This window comes from Heloderma suspectum, chromosome 6 (assembly GCF_057233095.1).
Source record: "Heloderma suspectum isolate Gila_16-S chromosome 6, 16-S_ref, whole genome shotgun sequence".
In the NCBI taxonomy this organism is placed as follows: Eukaryota; Metazoa; Chordata; class Lepidosauria; order Squamata; family Helodermatidae; genus Heloderma; species Heloderma suspectum.
This window is the reverse complement of record NC_139463.1, coordinates 113,664,734-113,688,489: the sequence shown is the minus strand read 5'-3', so window position 1 is coordinate 113,688,489 and position 23,756 is coordinate 113,664,734. Positions and strand designations below refer to the sequence as shown.

Here is a 23,756-nt window from a genome sequence, read left to right as displayed (position 1 = left end):
CATAGCCTATCACGGCTGACTGCAGGGACGCAAATGGTGGCGGCTACAGCCACCACCATTTGCGTCCCTGCTAGCCAGTGGCCGGATGTCCGGCTGCTGGCAGAGCCGGCCGGCGGCTCCGCAGAATCACTGCGGAGCACAGCTGGCCAGCCAGGATTCCAGGGCGGGAGGAACGGAGCGCCTCCCCCCCTCCAGGATTCTGGGGGGAGAGACGGAGCACCTCCCCCCCCACCATCAACATAATCCGCGAAAGGTAAGTACCTTTCGTACATCCCTACTAACAACAAAACCACCACCTAACCAGCGTGCACCCTCTCACACAATGAAAGGAAAGGAAGCAAGCAGGATGACCTCTCCACTCTGGTATTCCCTCCCCTTCTCCCCCACGCTCACTGTTTGGAGACTGCTGGGTTAGGTTCAGCCCTAATTTGGCAACTAGAGTTATGATTTTCTAAAGCTCACTCCCCCCCTTCTCCTCCCTTATCTCTCGAAAGTTGATACATTTGGTGCCAGGCTGTCTGGGCTGCTCAGAAGGCATCATAAGAGCTCCAAATGACTGAGCGACTTCACTTTGGGGCACCTTGCTGCTATTCTGATCTGCCTTGTAACACGCCGAGGCACCTTGAAATCAGCCTGCTTCACCTCGTTATTCTGGCTTCGGACTAAAGTGGTGCACAGCCCTAATAGAAATGTAGGCTATATGATGCAGGTAACACTGCATTACAAAACAAAACAAGCCACCAATGATAGTGCATCCAGTTTATAAATGTATAGATAGACAGATTTTAAAATGTAAACCATTTCAGCGTAGAACACCAGCCTCAGGCATGAATAAGAGTATGCTACAATATCACTTATAAACTGAGCCAGAACCAACCAGGAACAGGCTGAACCTCAGTGGGGGAAAGAAAGATTAACACCCAGCAGCTACATTCAACAGCCAATCAAGCCACATGAAGAAGCATCATGGCTTGTTTCATCATCTCATTCTTTACATCAATATCCGGTCTTGGCTGATGGATCAACATTGCCTCCTCCATCTTTCTCCCTTGGAGGCTCTGTTCAATTGCTAGGACTGAGATCTTCACGAATCTTGTTCTGCTGCATGTTTTTCTTTCAGATGAAGGGACCAAGGGTCTAGCATGTGTTTCATTATGCTGAATAACAGCCAAGTGCTGTTTAAATATATAAATTTTTAGGAGGGGTCTTTGAGTTTTACCAATGTAAAATGAATTACATTCCAAACACTCACATTTCTAGACAACACTGTTAACTGCACCTTCTTTATCTTCCACACAGTTAGAGCATTCCTGTGTTTATCATTTCTTATCATACAACACAAACTGGAATACAACTAATATTGATGATAAACAGTATGATATGCCATCTCTTACTGTTTTGGTTTGAAATTTTCCCTTCTGGACATGAAATGCAGTCATAGCAGCAAAATGGCTCCCCTTCCTTCTTTCTTTTACTATAACCTGGATGGCAGTTGTCATTACACACCGAAAGTGGATGTGCCTGTCCATAAATGAAAGAAAGAGGAGACTTTCTTTACATCCAGAAAATATGGTTCAGGAGTTGATATATCACTGACTGGTTCATATCCTATTGAGAAATGGGATAATGATGGAGGATCTGAATGTAATTGTACCTACTGATAGGGGTGGACGAAACTCACTTACCTGTCCTCGAAGTTTTTCGCGGTGGGGGGGAGGCGCTTCGCTGCTCCCCCCGCGAAGTTCAGGCCGGGGGGGGAGGCTTCCCGCCTCGCCCGGCCGAAATTCAGGCCGCGGGGGAGGCTTCCCGCCTCGCCCGGCCGAAATTCAGGCCGGGGAGGAGGTGCCTCGCCTCGCCCGGCCGCGAACTCAAAAGTTTTTTTTTTTAAAAAAAAAAACGCCCCCATGATAGGCTACGTGACGATTAACGTAGCCTATCACAGCTAGATCTGCAAAGTCAGCCGTGATAGGCTACGTTAATCGTCACGTAACCTATCACGGGTGACTTTAAAAAAAAAACGCGTACGCAAATGGCGGCCCCCATAGGGAGCCGCCATTCGTGTTCCTTATTTGGTTGCTGTAGTCTACGTAAAGATTTACGTAGACTATGGCGAAAATAAGGGCAACGCAAATTGGCTCTCGGCCCCCCGAAGTTTCGGGGAGAAATTCTCCGCCATCCCTACCTACTGAGCAATTTTATGCAATAGGCTGTTCAAAAATCCTTACAATAAAGGGCCTGGTCAAATATATAATTACCTTGAAGCTTTTTTCAATACCTTATTCTTTACTATGTTTCAAAGGATACCCCACACACCCTTTACCTTTGATGCAATCAGTCACTTTTGCATGCTTAAACCTTGTTTCCCAATTTAGTGTTGTAAAGTTTACTGTGGTCACAAGCTTCCAAAGGAGGAGCTCAAAATGTGAACTCCTACTGCTCAAAAACACTAATTTTGAGCTGGTTCCAGTCTCCTTTTAAGATGGATCCAGTTCAAAATGGATTGTGGCCCTGTCTTACTGATAAGCAATCATCAATGCCGGTCCCTCATCCACCTTTCCCAAATTCCTCCCTCCAAACACCTTTGCAATAGTGAAGAGTGAGAGGGTAGTATGTGAAGTAGGACTTGCTTCCAGACAGGAGAGTGTGTCGCCCTGGCCATGGGCATTGAACTCTTATGTTAGAAGTGACAAGATAGTGATAAATCAGACTCAAAGGTTTGCTTACAAGGAGACTTTATTGAGTAACTTACAGCACACAGGCATACCCAATGGTTGGATCAGACAGCTAGGGATGTCAGAGAATTCTGCGATGGATCTTGGTGAGACTGAATGCCAGTGCATTCGGACCCCCGAAATCCATCGCGGGATGAAGTCCCCGCCGCCCCCACCCCATGAAAGGCATGCGAAATGGAGCACTTACCTGCTCCCATCCACGCTGCTTTGCGAATGGCGGCCATCCTGCGGCTGCCATTCGCTTCCTCCTCTCAGTAGCCATGATAGGCTACGTAAATACTTACGTAGCCTATCACGGGTAATGCAGGGATTACATTTGCATCCCTGCAGAGGCCATGATAGGCTACGTAAGTATTTACGTAGCCTATCATGGTGTGGGGGGGGAACCCCAGTACGCTAGGGGTTTTTTCCCCCTGCCGTGATAGGCTATGTAAATACTTAAATAGCCTATCATGGCAGGGGGAAAAAAAACTAGGGGTGTATGAAACCCCCTTTACCTGGCTCCGCCAGGTTCCGCTGGGGGGGGAGGTGCTTTGTCCCTCCCCCTGGAATCCTCGCCGGGGCGGAGGCGCTCTGCGCCTCCCCCCAGAATCCTGGCCGACTGGCTCCGCTTTGCAGGGATTCCACGGAGCCACCGGCCAGCTCCGCCAGCAGCCGGACATCTAGCCGCTGGCTAGCAGGGACGCAAATGGCGGCTGCCATAGCCGCCACCGCTGTTTGTGTCCCTGTATTCAGCTGTGATAGGCTATGTAAAGACTTACATAGCCTATCACGTCTGGGTTTAAAAAAAACAAAAACGCGTACACAAATGGCGGAGGCTACGACCGCTGCCATTTGCATTCCTTATTTTTGGCCGTCTTAGTCTACGTAAATATTTACGTAGACTAAGACAGTGAAAATAAGGGTGAACGCAAATAGCGTAGTGGGCGCTTTTGTGTTCCCCTTTATTTTCCCCGTCTTAGATTACGTAAATATTTACGTAGACTAAGACGGCCAAAAAAAAGGAACACAAATGGCGGCAGCTGTAGCCGCCGCCATTTGCATACGCATTTTTTTTTAAAACTCAGACGTGATAGGCTACATAAGTCTTTACGTAGACTATCACGAATGGGGGGGGAACAGACTGCAAATGGTGGCAGCAGCAGCCGGTTGGAAGATCAGCCACTGCCACCTCCGTCGAAGCCACCACTGGAGCCGCCACCATCCGGAACATCCGCCCCAGGTAAGTCTCATCCCAGGGGGGATCCGCGGGGGGCGGGGGGGGTGGCAGGCCATTCTGCCACGGAGTTCGGGGGGCTGAATGCACTGGCATTCGGCCTCACCGAGATCCATGGCGGAATTCTCTGACATCCCTAAAAAAACCCCAGCGTACGCAAATGGCAGTAGCCGCCATTTGCGTACGCTGGGGTTTTTCCCCCTGCCGTGATAGGCTACGTAAATATTTACGTAGCCTATCATGGCTCAATACAGGGACGCAAATGATGGTGGCTACGACAGCCACCATTTGTGTCCCTGCAGGGCTGCTCAGCGGCCAGATGTCTAGCTGTGGGCGGCCGAAGTTGGCCGGCGGCTCCAAGGCTTGGCCGCAGAGCGGAGCTGGCCGGGCAAGATTCCAGGGGGAGGGATGGAGCGCCTCCCCCCCCCATGGATTGCCCTGCGCAGAGCCAGGTAGGGGTTTTGTACATTCCTACAGACAGCTTCTCTGGACCCAGAGCCATGGGGTACAATGGGTCTTATACCATACATGTTAGCAATAGGCAGCATAACAGCAGCACACACCCGTAGTGTTCATTCTCGGCATAGGTTAGAAGTGTCTGTTTCTCAGGCACAGCCACCTGTAGACAGACTGTGCTTCCCAGGCACATCAGAAGACTCTCCTCATCATTAGCAAGGAATGCACCAAGAAGGCTGTTTTTGGCCTTTTGACTCATCTGCACATGCTCAGAGGCTTACTAGCATAGGAATTGCACCAATAATGAACTTAAGCAAGCATTATGGATCTCTAGGCCCCTCTAACAGTACAAATGACTTGGCTACACTCCTGAGGCCAATACATTCCACCCTCAGATGATCAAAGGCTGATAACAGTCTGCCTTGCCACTTGATCACCAGGGGGTTGACATCGACTTAAATTTATACTTTAAATGCAATAGCCACATTAGCAAGCACACAAAGCTACAAAGCTGCTAATAGCAGTCAGAGTTATTGCAACCACTCAGTTCCACCACCACCCCAATTCCTTGAAACCAGTAGGGGTATACGGATTCCCCACCGTCTGTTCCAGTGGGGAATCCTGGGGGGGGGGAGGTGATCTGTTCCTCCCCCCCGGAATCCTCCAGAGTGGTTCTGCTCCACTTGGATTCTGTGTGTGGGGGGGGACTGGCTTGGGAGGTGCTTACCTTCCCTCCTGCCAGCCAGAGCCATTCGCTTCCTTCCTGTCCCTGACGATTGCCATGTCTTTTTTTAAAAAAAATGGCAATTGGGAGGATGTGCCCATAGACTTATACACAAATAGAGTCATGAATCTTTCATATAAGTCTATGTGTCCATAGGCTTATACGTAAGATTCATGGCTCTATTTTGCGTATATGTCTATGGGCACATCCTTCTGATCGCATAGACTTATACGCAAAATAGAGCCATGAATCTTGCGTATAAGCCTATGGACACATACGCAAGATTCATGCCTCTATTTGCATATAAGTCTAGAGGCACATCCTCCTGATTGCCTTTCTTCTTTTTTTTTTTTTAAGACAAGGCAATTGGCAGGGACAGGGAGGAGGCGAACGGCTCTGGCTGGCAAGAAGCAGCCGAGTGCCGTTCTGCCTCCAGTCCTCAGCAGATTTCTCTGACGTCCCTAGAAACCAGTCTGAAATTGGTTCGAAGAAGGACTCCTCTTCTAGGTGATGTGTTTTCTCATTTTGCTTGTATGTAACAGCCCAGAGGTGGGCTATTATGTCCCCCATCTTCTACATAAAACTCTCTGTGCCATGCACTAACTTCAGCCCTTCACTTGTCTTCTCTGCAAGTTAGGCTGTTTGCCTTGATCTCAACAGAAATTCACTTACTTAAACTTTTTTGCCTTACATTTAGGGATGGCGGAGAATTTCTCCCCGAAACTTCGGGGGGCCGAGCACCAACATGTTTGGCCCCCCAAACAAGTTTTGGGGAGAAATTCTCCGTACACCCCCACCCCCCGCACCCCCCCGGGATGGGACTTACCTTTGCTGAATGTCCCTCCCGGTGGCGGGTCCGGCCGGCGGTTCGGCGGGTGTTCGTCCAGGGCAGGAGCGGCAGCCGGTCTTTCGACTGGCTGCCGCCGCTGCCACTGCAATAAAAGAAAAAAAAAACGCCCCCGTGATAGGCTACATGACGATTAACGTAGCCTATCACCGCTAGATCTGCAAAGTCAGCCGTGATAGGCTACGTAAATCGTCACGTAGCCTATCACGGGTGACTTAAAAAAAAAAAAAGCGCGTACGGATAATGGTGGCCCCCATAGGGAGCCGCCATTCCCGTTCCTGATTTGGTCGCTGTAGTCTACGTAAAGATTTACATAGACTACGGTGAAAATAAGGGCAATGCAAATAGCGTTGCCATTATTTTCACCGTAGTCTACATAAAGATTTACGTAGACTACAGCGACCAAATAAGGAACGCGAATGGCGGCTCCCTATGGGGGCCGCCATTAGCGTACGCGCTTTTTTTTTTAAAGTCACCCGTGATAGGCTACGTGATGATTAACGTAGCCTATCACAGCTGACTTTGCAGATCTATGCGTGATAGGCTACGTTAATCGTCACGTAGCTTATCACGGGGGCGTTTAAAAAAAAAACAAAAACCTTTTGAGTTCGCGGCCGGGCGAGGTGAGGCGCCTCCTTCCCGGCCTGAATTTCGGCCGGGCGAGGCAGAAAGCCTCCCCCCCGGCCTGAACTTTGCGGGGGGAGCAGCGAAGCACCTCCCCCCAACCGCGAACAAGCTTCGAGGACAGGTAAGTGACTTTCGTCCACCCCTACTTACATTAGTCCCAATGACGCACATTTGGGATAGGATCTTTTTCATCTTCTAGTCACATTTTCTCATCTTAAAGAACTCTTACATTATTGTGGCTACTCTATCCACAGGTAATAAGCTCCAGGCACAATCAGCTGCTTCTAATTTACCCTGGGGGTAACCATGGCCACACTTTTTCTCTACTAATGTTCTTTCTCTGTGCCTCTTTCCTCCTCCCTCTTCTTCTCTTTGCCTTTTTTCTCTCCTTTCTTCTGCTTTGCCTACCACTTTTTCTTCTCTCTTCACACTTTCCTTGTCTCTCTCTCTCTGTCCGTGTAACTCTGAAGGACCTGTCCTGGGTGGTACTATCATCAAACCACTGGGAACCACACTCAATGTCATTCGGGGTTGCAACTGACAGTAAAAATGTTTTCAAATATCACATAGTATTTAACAAATCATAAAATACGCACAACAAACTTTCATTGAAATCTAACACCATGACTGGAAAACATTTCTTGCATGGTGAGGCATGATGGAGCAGATCCAGCAATCATATTTCTCCTCTGGCTGGGCCCATCAAAATCACAGGAAGGGCATGCTCACACACGCACAGAGGTCTAGGCCACCACTTTCTCATCGGCAACTCTACACTGCATGAGTTCTGAAAGAGGGAAGTCCAAAAGTCATAGATCAAAGTCAGCCTGCCGTACACTGAGCTGACTGCAAGCACACAGACACACAATCCACATCAATGAGAGTTCAAGGCTATAAAAAGCCTCACGATACTTTCCATGACAAGTCTCTCACAATCCAAAGTGCAGAGTGTCTCTAAAAAGTCCAAATGATGATGGATCTAAACAGAGGAGGCTTTGGGTAATGAAGACAGGATGTTTCTAGCAAAGGCTCCCCACCTCTGCATCAGCTGAAGGGAAGGTGTGACCCTGCACCCCTTCCAGATCCCTCAACAGACAAGGGCCTTTAGCCTTTCAGCAAGGCTTCTGTCTAAACAGAATGGCACGGCTCAGCTCTCTAGCCGTGATGCTTCAACCTGGGCAACCCCTCTGTAAATTTCACCCTGCCTCTGTCAGGTTCTCTCAGATATCTTCCAGCCTCCCTGCCTGCCAAGGCTAGACCAGCGGCGGCTAGGGAGTTGAGTGACTCCCCCACTGGGAACACACAGATAAGCTCACACAGACTCTAACATTCTAAAAACTGAATAGGCCTAAATTCTATTAGGCTACTTTTAATCAAATCTTGGCTATAACGTGCAAGGCTTCACTGCATTACTGATACTAGGCCTTGACATTGTTTTCACTCTCATAATACTTAACAACAGAACAATAATTGTGCTTTTAAACACTTCTTAAACAAGGAGTAAGCTTTTGGGGCTTTCAGTCACTAGACAGGCTAGCCAGGGACTCACAACATGACACACATACACTCTTTTTCTTCTCCCTTAACCTGGCACACAGCAACAAAGTGCTGAACAGGGAAGTGGGGGTCACTTCATACTTGCATTCTTGCTGCAGCCATTAATCCTCTTTGGGAGGCAGCAGTGGGGTGATTTGCAGGACTTGAGGGTGAAGCTTCACAATTTGTATTTGTAAATCCCAAATTCGAAACAGGACATGATGAGATACAGGGCAGTCAAATCTTTGCCTTATCAGAGGCGACAAATGACTCAGGTCAGCTTTTCTCGCTGGGGTCTCAAACAGGAAAACAGTCTTAGATTTTAACATCACTGACAACGTCAGCCAGCTAGCTACACAGATCCCTGTGTCTTTTAAGGACAGCTACTCCAATATCTTCTTTTCTACTCAATCAGGTTCAGTCTCCCGGCTTACACAGTTTATTGCAGCTTCCAGGAGCATGGTAGTAGCATTTTCTCGATCTCTTCAGTGCACACGCTCAGGCAGTCCAACACTGTACACTCAAATCAGTTAGATTGCTTCATTGCAGGGAATCCCACAGCAAAAGCTTAATGGTTACACTCTTCAAAAGTCATATAGCTGATGGTCAGTAGCTACAGGCTCTATGCAATTCTAGAACAGTTTGCAGCTAAACAGGGTTACTTGACAGAGATTGTCAACATAGTCTCTTCATTCTGCTTTGAGACCATCCTCTGGCGCACTTCCTGCTCTAAGAGGGGTCTAGTCTGTGCTCTGGGGGCTGATTCTTCATATTTACTCCATTCTGCATCTTCATCTTCTGGGTCTTCATTTTCAGTTTCCACTTCTTCAGGATTTCATCCCAATCAGGCGAGGTGATGAGGTTGCACACCCTGGAACACTGTGGGTAATTCTTCTGAGGTCGGGGTATTGGCCTAACGGCTACTTCTTCGGCTTTTCGGCTTCGACTCCCACACCTCATTAGAGTCCAAGCTGTCCTGCAACATTTCTCTAATTACCAGCCTGAGAACTTGCTCTTTTCTCAGCTCGTCCTTGGGCTGTTCTGCTGTTTCCTCTCTCCAGTCTAACTCCTTCTGCCCAACAGCTCCTAAAGCTGTCAGCAACAACCATGGTAGAGGTCCTGCATGCTGCTTCTCTTTAGCTGACCACTTTCCCAGCTGCAGAGATTCTATCGCAGTTTCCAGACCCACTGGGGTGCAGTCCTCTTCGACCTCTGGCCATGCACTCAAGCCACTCAGGACTGCCAATTGCTTTGTAGCTGGACCCCACAGACCATCCTGTGGCCAGCCTGGGAGTCAGTTTAACACACTGACACCCCCAATCCTCCTTCCCTTTGAACCTGAACATAGCAGTATCTTTGGCACCCTGCTCGCTGTGCCAACTGTGTCGCCCCGGCTGTGGGCATTGAACTCTTAGGTTAGAAGTGCCAAGATAGTGATAAATCAGACTCAAAGGTTTGCTTACAAGGAGACTTTATTGAGTAACTCACAGCACACAGGCGTACCCAATGGCTGGATCAGACAGCTTCTCTGAATCTCAAGCCATTGGGCACAATGGGTTTTATACAATACAGGTCAGCAATAAGCAGCATAACAGCAGCAGGTGCCCCTAGCATTCATTCTCAGCACAAACTAACTGCACTTGGTTCTCAAGCATAGCCACCTGCAGCTTTAAGGTAAACAAACTCTGCTTCTCAGGCTCATCAATGATAAGACATTCTCCTCATTAGCAAGGAATGATCTAAGAAGACTGTTATCGGCCTTTTGATGCATCTGCACATGCTCAGAGGCTTACTAGAATGGGAATTGCACCAGTAATGGACTTAAGCAAGCATTACGGATCTCTAGGCTGCTCTAATGACTTGGTTACACTCCTGGGGACAATACAGGGAGGCACCACAAACCCTGTCTTTAGCTAGTGATGACTAGGGATGTTGTGGGAGTCTGAGACAGGGATGGACTCTGATGGACTGTCTCCCGCTTGGACTCCCGGACCCCGCTCACCAAGCTGCTGCCACTTACTGGACCCGTTGGTATCCAGAAAATCCCAACCACCGTTTTTAGCTAAAATGGCAGCTTGCTAGGCAGTGGTGCAGAGCGCACCCGGTGGAACCAGACGGAGGTGAGTCCGTCCATCCCCAGTGTTGACCCATCATTTTATTTATTAGTTATTTATTTCAGGGGATTTCTATACCACTTTTCATTTAAAATACTGATAATAATCTGAAAGAAGTTTATAACATATAATAATGATAAAATGTGAACTATCCAATCATTGAAATAATAAAACACTGATAAAGCAATTACATCTCATTAAAATAACCACAGGTCGCTGCCAACATGAGTGGTAGGGGAAACACCTGTCTTGTCTCAATGGAAAGATCATTCCACATGGTGGGTACCACAACTGAGAAGGCCCTTCTCTGCATCATGGAAAAATGAGCCTCATTAGGCTGGGGAACAGTAAGCAAGGCCTCCCACACAGAGACCCTAGGGGACTATACAGGAAAAGGTGTTCTCTCAGGTAACCTGGTCCTGGGGTGTTTAGGGCCTTCAGCAATAATAACTTACTTGCCTCAGTAGCTAACTGGCTGCCAGTATAGAGATTTCAGCACAGGAGTCTGAAATATAACATGCGTTGGAAAGAAGCTTCACTGAGCCATCTAGCCACCACATTTTGCTCTAACCACAGGTTCCAAACCAATCTCAAGTGCATTACGATAGTCCAGTGTTGAGGTCACCAGTGCATGGATCACTGTGGCCAGGCTATTCCAATGCAAGAATGGTTGTTATACTGTTATATGTGTTATATGTGTTATATGGACCAGCTGAAGCTGATAATAGGCACTCTTTGCCACCAAGGCCACTTAGACTTCTAAAAGCAGCCCTAGACTACACACCTGTCCCCATAGGGTGACTGCAACCCCCTTCAGGACAGGAAAATCACCCAACTCCCAGACCCAAGAACCACACACCCACAGAGCCTCGATTTCCCCATGATTCAATGTCAGTTGGTTCCCCCTCATCCAGACCAACACTGCACCCAGGCAGTGGTCCAGCTTGTTCATGGGCACACCTGATGCAGACATTACAGAGAAACAGAGCTGGGTGTCATGCCTGTATTGATGATACTTTGCCCCAATTTCCCCAATGACCACATCCAATGGATTGTCGTTTTCTAAGTACAAGCCCTATGATTGCCTACAGGAAATCACCATCATCGTGATCATCATTTGTATTTGTATACTTCTTTTCAATGATTCTCCTCTAATTAAGGAGCAGTCTCTCATTGCGTTGTCCCATTGAGTTACATGGGTCTACTCTAACTGTGACTAGATCTAACCCAGTATCTCTTTTCTGTGGGAATGATCACTTCTGCCAACTGTTAGCCCTGGAAAGACTGGAAGGGATGGAGGGCATGGTTTGAACAAACTGGGCTTTCTGAGTGTGCCCAGGGAATTCTCAGTTTAACACCTGCATGCAAAACCCAATGAACCATGAGGTTTTTCAAACATTCAATAGGAATGTTCAAAAAGGCCAATTAATTTGAAAGTCAAGCCAAAGGGGACTTAGAAATCACTACCATCTTCTGTGATAGACTTGGGCACAAGCAGTTGCTAAATATATGCGTTTGTACTCCCCCAAATAGAAGCTTATAATTTGGATGACTGGCAGTGACAGATCCTAAGCATGAATACTTGGAATATATCAAGTTGAAGGGAAATTACTGCAGAATAACTAGAAATGAGATTTCAGCCTATAGGCCAAAAAACTTTAATGTAATGTAATTACCCAGTAAATTGTAAATTGACTATTTTGTGTTAGAAATCATACAGCAATTCAGTGACTTCCAGATGAATCACATCTGAACAATGGGAATGACAGGATACACCACAGAAGGTGCACAAATCCTACCTGATTGAACCTGGTGGGCCACACTATGGCATCCTCATGAATGGTGAACTCATCATCTGGGAGAATCTGTGGGTCTATGCTTCCAACTTTCACTCGAAGAAAGGAGTCATTGGGGAAGGTGACCCAACTGAGAATATCAAAGCCAGCTACCAGTTCCCCATTTTGGTTAAAGGAAATCTTTTCACCAGCAGTATTGTTAAATGAGACACTTCTCAGAAAGCGATGGAGCTAAATTGAAAGGGGAGAAAGACAATTCAACATTATGCACATTATGCAAATAAACAATTAGAAACTCATATTTCCGACTTGATATATGTGGTTAATGAACTCTTTTAAAAACATTATTGATGTTAAAATTGGCATTAATAAACTAGTAATATGAGCAATTCAGCATTTTAAAATGCTAGGTGGTTTAGTAGTAGTAGTGGTAGAATCATAGAATAGTCGGGTTGGAAGGGGCCTACAAGACCTTAGAGTCCAACCCCCTGCTCAATGCAGGAATCCAAGTCAGATCATCCCTGACAGGTGGCTGTCCAGCCTGAATGCCTCCAGTGTGGGAGAGCCCACCACCTCCCTAGGTAATTGGTTCCATTGTCATATTGCTCCAATAGTCAGGAAGTATTCTCCTGATGTTCAGCTGGAAACTGGCTTCCTGTAACTTGAGCCCATTATTCCGTGTCCTGCACTCTGAGACGATTGAAAAGAGATCCTGGCCTTCCTCTCTGTGACAACCTTTCAAGGACTTGAAGAGTGCTATCCTATCTCCCCTCAGTCTTCTCTTCTCAAGGCTAAACATGCCCATTTCTTTCAGGCTCTCTTCATAGGGCTTCGTTTCCAGTCCCCTGATCGTCTTTGTTGCCCTCCTCTGAACCCTCTCCACTTTGTCTGCATCCTTCGTAAAGTGCGGTGCCCAGAACTGGACACAGTACTCCAGATGAGGCCTAACCAGTGCTGAGTAGAGGGGAACTAGTACTTCCCGGGATTTGGAAGCTATGCTTCTATTAATGCAGCCCAAAATAGCATTGGCCTTTTTTGCAGCCACATCACATTGTTGGCTCATAGAATCATAGAATAGTAGGGTTGGAAGGGGCCTACAAGGCCATTGAGTCCAACCCCCTGCTCAATGCAGGAATCCAAGTCAGAGCATCCCTGACAAATGGCTGTCCAGCCTCGTCTTGAAGGCCTCCAGTGTGGGAGAGCCCACCACCTCCCCAGGTAATTGGTTCCATTGCCGTATTGCTCTGACACTCAGGAAGTTTTTCCTGATGTTCAGTCGGAATCTGGCTTCCTGTAACTTGAGCCCATTATTCCGTGTCCTGCACTCTGGGATGATCAAGAAGAGATCCTGGCCTTCTTCTCTGTGACAACCTTTCAAGTACTTGAAGAGTGCTATCATATCTCCCCTCAGTCTTCTCTTCTCAAGGCTAAACATGCCCAGTTCTTTCAGTCTCTCTTCATAGGGCTTTGTTTCCAGTCCCCTGATCATCTTTGTTGCCCTCCTTTGAACCCTCTCCAGCTTGTCTGCATCCTTCTTAAAGTGTGGTGCCCAGAACTGGACACAGTACTCCAGATGAGGCCTAACCAGTGCTGAGTAGAGGGGAACTAGTACTTCCCGGGATTTGGAAGCGATGCTTCTATGAATGCAGCCCAAAATAGCATTTGCCTTTTTTGCAGCCACATCACATTGTTGGCTCATATTCAGCTTGTGATCGACGACAATTCCAAGATCCTTCTCGCTCGTAGTGTGGTTGAGCCACGTATCCCCCATCTTGTAACTGTGCATTTGGTTTCTTTTTCCTAGGTGCAGAACTTGGCATTTGTCCCTATTAAATGCCATTCTGTTGTTTTCTGCCCAGCACTCCAGTCTATCCAGATCACTTTGAATTTTGTTTCTGTCTTCCAAAGTATTAGCTATCCCTCCCAATTTTGTGTCATCTGCAAATTTGATCAGCATTCCCTGCACCTCCTCCTCCAAGTCATTAATAAAAATATTGAAGAGCACTGGGCCCAGGACTGAGCCCTGCGGTACCCCACTCGTTACCTCTCCCCAGCTTGAGAAGGTCCCATTGATAAGCACTCTTTGAGTCCGATTCTGTAGCCAACTGTGGATCCACATGATCGTTGTTTCATCTAGCCCAGTTTGAGCTAGTTTGCTCATCAGGATATCATGGGGCACTTTGTCGAAAGCTTTGCTGAAGTCGAGGTATATGATGTCTACAGCATTCCCACGGTCTACAAGGGAGGTGACTTGATCAAAAAATGAGATCAGATTTGTCTGGCAGGACTTGTTTTTGACAAATCCATGTTGGCTTCGAGTAATCACGGCATTGTTGTCAAGGTGCTTCCAGATGGATTGCTTTATGATCTGCTCCAGAATTTTCCCAGGGATTGATGTCAGACTGACTGGCTCATATTCAGCTTGTGATTGACAACAATTCCAAGATCCTTCTCGCTTGGAGTGTTGTTGGGCCACGTATCTGCCATCTTGCAACTGTGCATTTGGTTTCTTTTTCCTAGGTGCAGAACATGGCATTCCTCCCTATTAAATTGCATTATGTTGTTTTCTGCCCAGCACTCTAGTCTATCAAGATCACTTTGAATTTTGTTTCTGTCTTCCAAGGTATTAGCTATCCCACCCAATTTTGTGTCATCTGCAAATTTGATCAGCATTCCCTGCACCTCCTCCTCCAAGTCATTAATAAGAATGTTGAAGAGCACTGGGCCCAGGACAGAACCCTGCCATAACCCACTCGTCACCTCTCCCCAGTTTGAGAAGATCCCATTGATAAGCACTCTTTGAGACTGATTCTGTAGTCAACTGTGGATCCACCAGATCATTGTTACATCTAGTCCACTTTGAGCTAGTTTGCTCATCAGGGTTTCATGGGGCACTTTGTCGAAAGCTTTGATGAAGTCGAGGTATATTACGTCCACAGTATTTTCACAGTCCAGAAGGGACATTACTTGATCAAAACATGATCAGATTCGTCCAGCAGGATTTGTTCTTGACAAATCCATGTTGGCTTCGAGTAATCACTGCATTGCTTTCAAGGTGGTTACAGATGGATTGCTTTATCATCTGCTCCAGAATTTTCCCAGGGATTGATATCAGACTGACTGGTCTGGAGTTCCCCAGTTCCTCTTTTTTAGCCTTTTTTGAAGATCAGGACAACATTAGCCCTCCTCCAGTCATCTGGCACTTCACCCATCCGCCATAATTTCTCAAAGAGAATAGACAGTGGCTCTAAGAGTTCTTCTGCCAGTTCCTTCATTACTCTAGGATGCAGTTCATCTGGCCCTGGAGATTTGAACTCATTCAAAGTAATGAGGTGTTCCTTGACCATATGCCTATCGATCTCAAGCTACAATCTTGCCCCTTCAGCCTGTACTTCACCTTTGCCAGGGGGGTCATAGACCCTCTTTTGGGAGAAGACTGAGCCAAAGTAGGAATTGAGCACCTTTGCCTTTTCTTTGTCATCTGTTATCATTTTGTGTTCCTTATTTAATAGCTGAACCACCATTTCTTTCCTCTGTCTTTTACTATGCACGTAACTGAAGAAAGCTTTTTGTTGCTTTTAGCATCCCTCGCTAACCTCAGCTTGTTCTCAGCTTTAGCCTTCCTGACGCCATCCCTGCAATTCTGTGCTCCCTGCCTGTACTCTTCCTTTGTTACTTGGCCTTCTCTCCGCTTCCTATATGTGTACTTTTTTTTGTTGTTTTCAGGTCATCTCAAAGCTTTTTGTGAAGCCACATTGGCTTCTTCTGTTGTCTTCCACCTTTTTTTCTTGTTGGAATTGTTTGTAATTATGCCTTGAGAATTTCCTTTTTTAAAAACTCCCACCCATCTTGGACTCCTTTTCTCATTAGAGTTGCTTGCCATGGGACCTTACTTATCATTGTTCCAGGTTTATTAAAATTGGCTTTCCTAAAATCCAGGGTATGCGTTTGGCTACACTCGGCTTTTTCTTCCCTTAGAACCAAGAACTCAAGTATAACATGGTCGCTTTCCCCCAGAGCTCCTGTAACTTTATCCTAGGGATGTACGAAAGACAGTCACTTACCTTGCCGTGGATTATGTTGATGGTAGGGCGGGGAAACGTTCTGTCCCTCCCCCTGGAATCCTCAACAGAGGGGGAGGCGATCCGTTCCTCCCCCCCGGAATCCTCCGTGGCTGGCTGTGCTCCGCGGCAGCTCTGCAGAGCAGCTGGCCAGGCCCAGCCAGGCCAGAGCTGTCCACAGCTGGATTTCCGGCCGCGGAGGGCTCTGGGGGGAAAAAAAAACTGCATACGCAAATGGCGGCTACAGTCACCGCCATTTGTGTTCCTTATTTTTTGCCGTCTTAATCTACGTAAATATTTACGTAGACTAAGACGGCCCAAAATAAAGGGGAACGCAAATAGTGTATTTTTGCCATAGTCTACATAAATGTTTACGTAGACTACACATGCCAAAATAAGGAACACAAATGGCGGCGCCCATGGGCACCGCCATTTGCGTATGCGCGGTTTTTTTTTTTTTCATTCAGACGTGATAGGCTACGTAAACATTTACGTAGCCTATCACGGTGTTTTTTAAAAATCTAGCTGTGATAGGCTACATAAATCTTTACATAGCCTATAACTTTTTTTTTTTAACTTGGAAATGGTGGTGGCGGCAGCTGGTCGAAGACTGGCTGCCGCAGCTGCCGCTGCCGCACTACCGCCAGAGCCGCCGCCGCCGCCAGGGACATTCGCACAAGGTAAGTCCCGTCCGGAGGGGGGGCAGACCATTTCTCCACCAATTTCAGGGGGCTGAATGCACTGGCATTCGGCCTCCCTGAGATTCGTGGATAAATTCTCTGACATCTCTAGCAGAGAGAGGTATTTTTCACATATAGTGCATCCTCACCTCCCTTTCTGTTCCTCCTGTTCTTTTTGAACAAGTTATATCCTTCAATTGCTGTCTTCCAGTCATGAGAGTCATCCCACCAAGTCTCAGTCACACCTATCAAGTCATAATTTCACTCCTGTATTAAGAGTTAAAGTTTGTTCTATTTGTTTCCTATACTCTGTGCATTAGTATAGAGACATCAAAGATCATATGCTTCATGGTCTGGCTTTCTTCCTACATGTTTGTGAAGACAGTTATTGGGCACTATTAGAGCTGTCCTCTCAGTTGCAGGGCATGAGCCTTCGTCCATTGTTACCCACAACTTTACATCTCCCTTCCCTGTAGGATTCAGTTTAAAGCCATCCTGATAAAGTTCTTTATGCTGTGGCCAAACGCATTCTTCCCAGCCTTGGTGAGGTGCAACCCATCCCTTGCCAACAGTCCATCTTCCAGGAAGTATAGCCTGTGGTCCCAGAATCCAAATCTCTCTCGTCGGCACCACCTTTGTAGCCAGTCATTCACCTGGAGTATTTTTCTTTCCCTTTCTATCCCTCTTCTGACTACTGTAAGGATGGATGAGAAAATTATCTGGCCCCCACAGTTCTTGAGTTTTCTTCCCAAAGCTTCAAAGTCTGACGCGATTTCTTCGTAGCTCCATTTGGCGGTATCATTTGTTCCCACACGGACGACAAGAAAGGGATACCTGTCATTGGGCTTTATGAGTGCAGGCAACCCTTCAGTCACATCTCTAATCCATCCTCCTGGGAGAGAGCATATCTGGTGAGTCCACAGGTCTTTGCAACATACTTGGGTTTCGATCCCACACAGCAAGGAGTCTCCCACTACTACTACTCTTCTATTCTTGTTGTTGTAGGCCTTGGTTTCATCACCTCTGCTTGACTGACCTTCCAGTCTCTTGCTTGCTCTCATGCAGGTTCCCCTGTAATTCTTCTTCTTCAGGCTGTCCTCCAGTCTCATCCTCAAGTACCTGGAAATGGTTCCCTAGTTCCACTGCCTCCACTGGTGCAGAGTGGCTTCTAGTTCTTCTGCTCCTGTCACCCTTTTCCAAGGAGTATCCTCTACTTCATTTTTCCTCACCTCAGCATTTCCCTCTTCTGCCTCAGCTTGCTGTTGCTCTTCTAGCTCCTGTACTTCACTTTTCTGCTGTAGTTCCAATGTTCTGTCCAAGAACTCTTCATGTTCTCTTATTCCCTGGGGGGTCGACAGTCATTGCTCCAGTCCTCTTACTTTTTCTTCCAGCAGTGTGATCAACTTGCACTTGTTGCACATGTAGGCCATGTTGTTCTCAGGCAAGAAAACAAACATGGCACACACCTTGCAGGTCATCACCACTGGAGAGTCTTGTTCTTCCATAGTCTGTTTTCCTGTTTGTGTCTAGCTTTCTGATTCTTCTAGAGTAGCCTGTGCCTGGCCTTTACTCACTGGAGGTTAAAAACAGAGTCCCACTGGTATGGAAGTGAATGTTACAAGACAAATAAATGAAAAAAAAAGTTAGGGTCCTTCCCCTTGACCTCCCCTGCCGAACTCCCCTGGCCAACTCCTGTTTGCTCCCCCTGTTCACTCACTCTGATCGCTCACTCTCTGGGAGCTTGCTTGCTTCTGTAGTTCCTGGACCAGTTGGAGCAGCTTCCTCTGCTCTGCTCTGCTCATCTGGGGAAGATGGGAAACAGGCTGAAGCTTCCTGCCCACACAGCTGTTGGGAGTACTCAGGCCACACACACCCAATTCAGTTGGAGCTCTCAGTAGCACCTGGTGAGCTCACAGCCACTCAGAAGACCTTTGTCTGCAGGCATGCATCTCCAAAGGCAGAGAGGGAGATCTCTCAGTTGGTTCAAAGGCCCATTGGACACTCTCCCTGGAACCATAGGACTGCAGCCTTAATTACGTAAAATCTAGCAATAAAGCATATAGTAGGTTCCTTTCCATTACAGGGATTATCAAGCCTAGCCGCATATCATCTTATAATGATTTAATACTACACTGACAATCAGATACTACTACATGATTATGCCATTGAGGACAAGCATAGCCAATGCAAAGGCATAGACAATACTTCTTGCATCATGAATGATGCAGGATTGTTTCTCAATTCTTTTGACAAAATTATTTTCAAAAGAAGGAGAAATTTTCACTGCTATATATGAAGTTATGTGAGAAAAGGCTGAAGGAAGTGGGTATGTTTAGCTTGAGGAAGAGATGAATGAGGGATGCCATCTCATCCTAGGGAGAGGGCTCTCCCACACTGACTGGAGGCATTCAAGATGAGGCTGGACAACCATCTGTCAGGGATGCTCTTAGTTGGATTCCTGCATTGAGCAAGGGGCTGGACTCGATGGCTCAATGCAGGAATGGCATCAATGCAATGATGGACCCTTCCAACCCTACTATTCTATGATTCTATGATTCATAATTCCTGAGACAACTGAACAGCTGCCACTGCTACACAAAAGAAGGAAAATACTTGATTTCCATTGTTCTGAAGGGCAAGACTAGATCTAATGGGCTTTAGTTACAGGAGTGCAGATTCTGGTTGACTATCAGGACGTGGTCTGAGTGGGAAGAGTAGTTCAGCCATGAAACTAGATACCTAGAGAGGTGATGGGCTGTCAATGGGAGTCATCAAGCAGAGGCTGGGCAGAAATCTGTTGGGGATGCTTTATGTTGAGATTTCCTGTATCATTTTGTAGATGGTTGGACTACACATACAAACACACACACACACAGAGAGAGGAAGAATCCATATATACTTGAAGAAAAAACACTGGAAAGAGGAGGAGGAGGAGGAGGAGGAGGAGGAGGAGGAGGAGGAGGAGGAGAAGAAGAAGAAGAAGAAGAAGAAGAAGAAGAAGAAGAAGAAGAAGAAGAAGAAGAAGAAGAAGAAGAAGAAGATCATACAGCATTGTATGGTCTTCCCTGAAACAGGAGCAATCCGATGCCAACATTCTACTCTTTGCAGAAGTGCTTTCTACATATTCTGGGTTGAACTCATGTGTCAACAGATATGCTAAGATCTTGCATTAGAACTGCTGGGAACATTACCTGCCATGGCTGCTGGTTTTGAAGTTTCTGCCTCCCTCCATCTACTCTGGGGTTGATTTTGGATGAATGGAAGTCATGCAAAGCATGTGCCACAACATTGACAGCATTGTAGAGGCTGTAGCTGTGGGCAGTCATGGTCATTTCAAAAACAGACCCAGGAAGAGTCTCCAGCTTCTCCTCCCCAGTGCAGATTTCCTCAGAGTGTATATCTAAACTGGAGCTGGGGAACAAACACATAAACGCCTGTTGCCAGAAGTCCCTGATGAAGCCGTCTTCTTGGTCTGAGTTTGGGTTTCTGTTCTGAAGAAATTTCTGGAATCCAAACACCTCCTTTGAATGAATTGAAAGGGATAAAGCACCATGGATGAAGCTTATGTCCCAGGTTCTCTGAAGAAGTAATGATGTGAAATCCATTTGGGCTGTCATAATCCAGACTTTACTTATCCTTGGTTTATCATGATATACTGGAACCTCTACCAAAATTCTCAAGATTAGAATTGTCTGAATTTCTCCATGCATGATCACTGCATTGGTAATGCTTCTTTTGACAAGGTAAGATAGGTCAATTAAACTTCTCATCATTGTTTCCATCTCACTGAAAAAAGTTAATTGGGTTATTTGTTCTATGAAGTCAAAGCAGATACCTCTCTGTGAAAACAAGGGAAGTACTTTCTGTACAAACATATCTCCATGGTCACCATCTATATAAATCACCCCAATCCATGACCAGTCAAAATGCAGCAGCAACTGGAGAATCCCCATATATTGAAGGGTTCCATTTGGAAACAACCGGTGGAAGAAGACAGCTTGGAGTTTGTTATTTGTCAGTGGAGCAGAGCCATACATTAGCTAAGGAATAAAAGGAGAGGAGTGTCATGCCCCCGCTGGAAGAATCTCCTTTAGAGGAAGAACTAGAGGTCCCAGAGATGGGTGGCATCAAGGAGTAGCTTCCAACAGAAAACCAGGAGGTGTCCAGGCCCTCAGGGAAGGGAATTACAGGTAAGGATGCATGCCAATTCAGTTTCAATTTGCAAATCATTCAGACATGTCCCACTCACAATCCAGAGCACAAAAATGAACAATTATGCATTCTCTTGAGAAATGTTTGCAAATTCCCAAAGTTGTGATCACATTTATACAAAATGTATATTTTGAAAAATGTGCACTTGGATATGCACATTTTTCAAAAAAATACAGTTTCAGACCAAAGTCAATGAGGGAAAGTAGACACCTCTTTCTTTCTTTCTTTCTTTCTTTCTTTCTTTCTTTCTTTCTTTCTTTTTTTTTGGAAATGCACACTTTTCCCCTTCGAATGAACTGAAAAATGGCTTGCAAACGAGAATGGGAATGAGAGGAAGCCAAGCAATGGATTGGGGTTTGGTCAATCTTGGTGAACTTCAGCACCCCCTGGTCCTCTGAGCCTTAGTCATGGGACCATGCCACAAAAGGAAGAGAGATCCACCCCAGAGATAAGCGGTAGCTGACCTCCTAGTCCCCAAGAGTGGCAGTGTGTCAAGAGGAAAGCCAGAAGAACACCTGTGAGATGTAGTGCCTATTTACAAAGGAACTTTCCACATGAGTAAAAGACTCCTCATGATTAGGGACCTCCTCATGAGAAAGGCTTCTTTCAGAAGCCTCTGACATGGCAGCTTAAGTCCTGGGTGGGGCTCTGGAAGGTTCTGCTATGGATAGGGAATTTCCCTAATATTTAAAAAATGTCACCATCCTTATTATCTTTAGGCACAGCACTGCCTTGACTGATTTTTTGGCCATCCCAGCTTCTTGTCTTGTACTCTTGATGACCTTCACTTTAAGTCACCACCATCTTTTGCTGGCTGGCTGAAATAACAATTGACTCTACCAGAGAGTTTTCCTTTCACCTTTCTTTTTCTTGAATTGTTCTGTTTGAAGTGAAAGTAGGGATGTACAAAACTCACTTACCTGTTCGCGGATTATGCTGATGGTGGGGGGGAGGTGCTCCGTCCCTCCCCCCGGAATCCTGGATGGGGGGGCGCTCCGTTCCTCCCCCCCCCCAGAATCCTCCTTGGCCGGCTCAGCAGCCGGCCAGGCACAGCCAGGCCAGAGCTGTCTGCAGCCGGATTTCCAGCCGCAGAGGGCTCGGGGGGGGGGGGAAACAAATAAACTGTGTATGCAAATGGCGGCGGCTATGGCCGCCGCCATTTGCGTTCCTTATTTTTGACATCTTAATCTACATAAATATTTACATAGATTAAGACGGCGAAAATAAGGGGAATGCAAATAGCGTAGTGGACGCTATTTGCGTTCCCCTTATTTTTGCCGTCTTAGTCGACGTAATTATTTACGTAGACTAAGATGGCCCAAAATAAGGAATGCAAATGGCAGCGGCCGTAGCTGCCACCATTTGTGTATGCCTTTTTTTTTTACCCAGACATTTTAGGCTACGTAAAAACTTACGTAGCCTATCACATGGGTGTAAAAAAACAACAACCTGCAAATGGCGGCCAGAGCAGCTGGTTGGAAGACCAGCCGCTGCAGCCGCCGCTGCCGCAGCCGCCTGGAAGATCCGCCCCAGGCAAGTCTTGTCCCGGGGGGATCTGCGGCAGGGGGGCAGGGGGGGCAGGCCATTCCACCACAGATTTCAGGGGGCCGAATGCACTGGCATTCGGCCTCCCCGAGATCCGTGGCGGAATTCTCTGCCATCCCTAAGTGAATGTCCTTTCTTCATTTGTAGTCCTTGTTCATATAATATGGAAACCCTAGGCTTCAAGGCTGCAGTGTTCCTAGCCATCCAAAGGAAAGGTTTCACACTACTGAAATTTAACTCCAACTGAAGAAGCAACAAAAGCCATCCTTGAGTCCCAGTATTGGGAAAAAGGTGGGATATAAATAGATATAATAATAATATAATAATTCAGCTGTTGGCAGCCCAGGCACCATTCCGTTAATGGCCCAGCCTCATCATTTCCTAGCATTTAGGAGTGGGTGACATGCAGAAGTTTGCACTCTGAAGCTTAAAATAAGCTTTCCAAGTGGAGACAGATGATAGATCGATGGATAGATGGATAGTTAAAGCATATATCAACATTGATATTGCCCACATGCAATGTTCTGTGTATCCCCTGCTTCCAGAGGAAGAGGATCATGGCTGAAAGATGAAGGTTCCATGTGGAAGCAAAGTTATAAACAAACATATTATGTGACTATAGGAACAGGCAACTCTGTCTGTTTCACCTTTCCCCAAGTTCAAGTATTTAACATCTTGAGTTCTTTCTCTCCTGAAGATTAAGAATGTTGTGGATTTCGGTAATTGTTATTATTTAATTAAAAATGAAGACAAACAAAATTATTGTCCCTCTGCACCAATCAAATTCAATAGGTACAGCTACTCCCTGCATGGAGAATTCCATGATATACCTGCCTACCATATAGCTGTTAAAGATGAGGAGTCTATTGGAATGAAGAAGTGGAAATTCTAATTTAATACTATCATGATTGAATACACAGGGTTTCGATCACTGAATTTTAAGAGCTAGTCACTCAAAGCCCTCTGCCTGGATGGATGGATGTATCTTAGTTTTCCCCACATTCATTTTTTTAAAAAATCTCAGGTTCTCTGTCTTGATTGTGTTCAAACCATTCGTTATTGATTAAAACATGCGCGCACACACACACACACACACACACACCCCTAATTAAAAAAATTCAAGCAAACTCTTAATGCCACTTTAAACTATTCTGTTCTCATGTGCAGATTTTACCTGTGGAATCTTGTAGATGGACAGGATGTTGGCCAT

At 46.3% G+C, this 23,756-nt stretch overlaps 2 protein-coding genes across 6 annotated transcripts in view; both read right to left on the bottom strand.

Annotated features, from left to right (window-relative positions):
• LOC146342597 (vomeronasal type-2 receptor 26-like) overlaps nucleotides 1-12,273 on the bottom strand; it is an 18,765-nt gene extending 6,492 nt beyond the window's left edge. Inside the window, exons 1-2 of one of the 5 annotated variants that reach the window (XM_084808613.1) lie at nucleotides 12,052-12,273; nucleotides 1,395-1,521 (exon numbers count right to left, since the gene is read on the bottom strand). Coding sequence is in view for 1 of the 5 variants with exons in the window: in XM_084808610.1 (XP_084664736.1) it covers nucleotides 1,395-1,521; nucleotides 8,241-8,261 (148 nt within the window). In the remaining 4 variants the exon portion in view is untranslated. Of the gene's footprint in view, nucleotides 1-1,394; nucleotides 1,522-5,131; nucleotides 5,170-5,954; nucleotides 6,083-8,240; nucleotides 9,041-12,051 lie in introns of those variants that run through there. The other 4 variants (XM_084808610.1, XM_084808612.1, XM_084808611.1 and 1 more) reach the window with 4 other exon arrangements.
• Nucleotides 9,052-23,756, bottom strand: LOC146342596 (vomeronasal type-2 receptor 26-like). The gene is made up of 5 exons (XM_084807919.1): nucleotides 23,721-23,756; nucleotides 19,981-20,829; nucleotides 12,052-12,279; nucleotides 10,141-10,216; nucleotides 9,052-9,230 (listed from the first exon to the last, which is right to left on the bottom strand). The coding sequence occupies exons 1-5, from the start codon at nucleotides 23,754-23,756 to the stop codon at nucleotides 9,052-9,054; spliced, it is 1,368 nt and encodes a 455-aa protein (XP_084664045.1).

Bases quoted from the DNA above. Each gene is read 5' to 3' on its own strand.
- LOC146342596 (XM_084807919.1), bottom strand. From the start codon at position 23,756: ATGGCCAACATCCTGTCCATCTACAAGATTCCACAG. The intron at 20,830-23,720 runs GTAAAATCTGCA...TTTATTCCTTAG, and splicing joins CCATCTACAAGATTCCACAG to CTAATGTATGGCTCTGCTCC. The intron at 10,217-12,051 runs GTAGGATTTGTG...ACCACTGCCTAG, and splicing joins GGCCCACCAGGTTCAATCAG to CAAGCTGCCATTTTAGCTAA.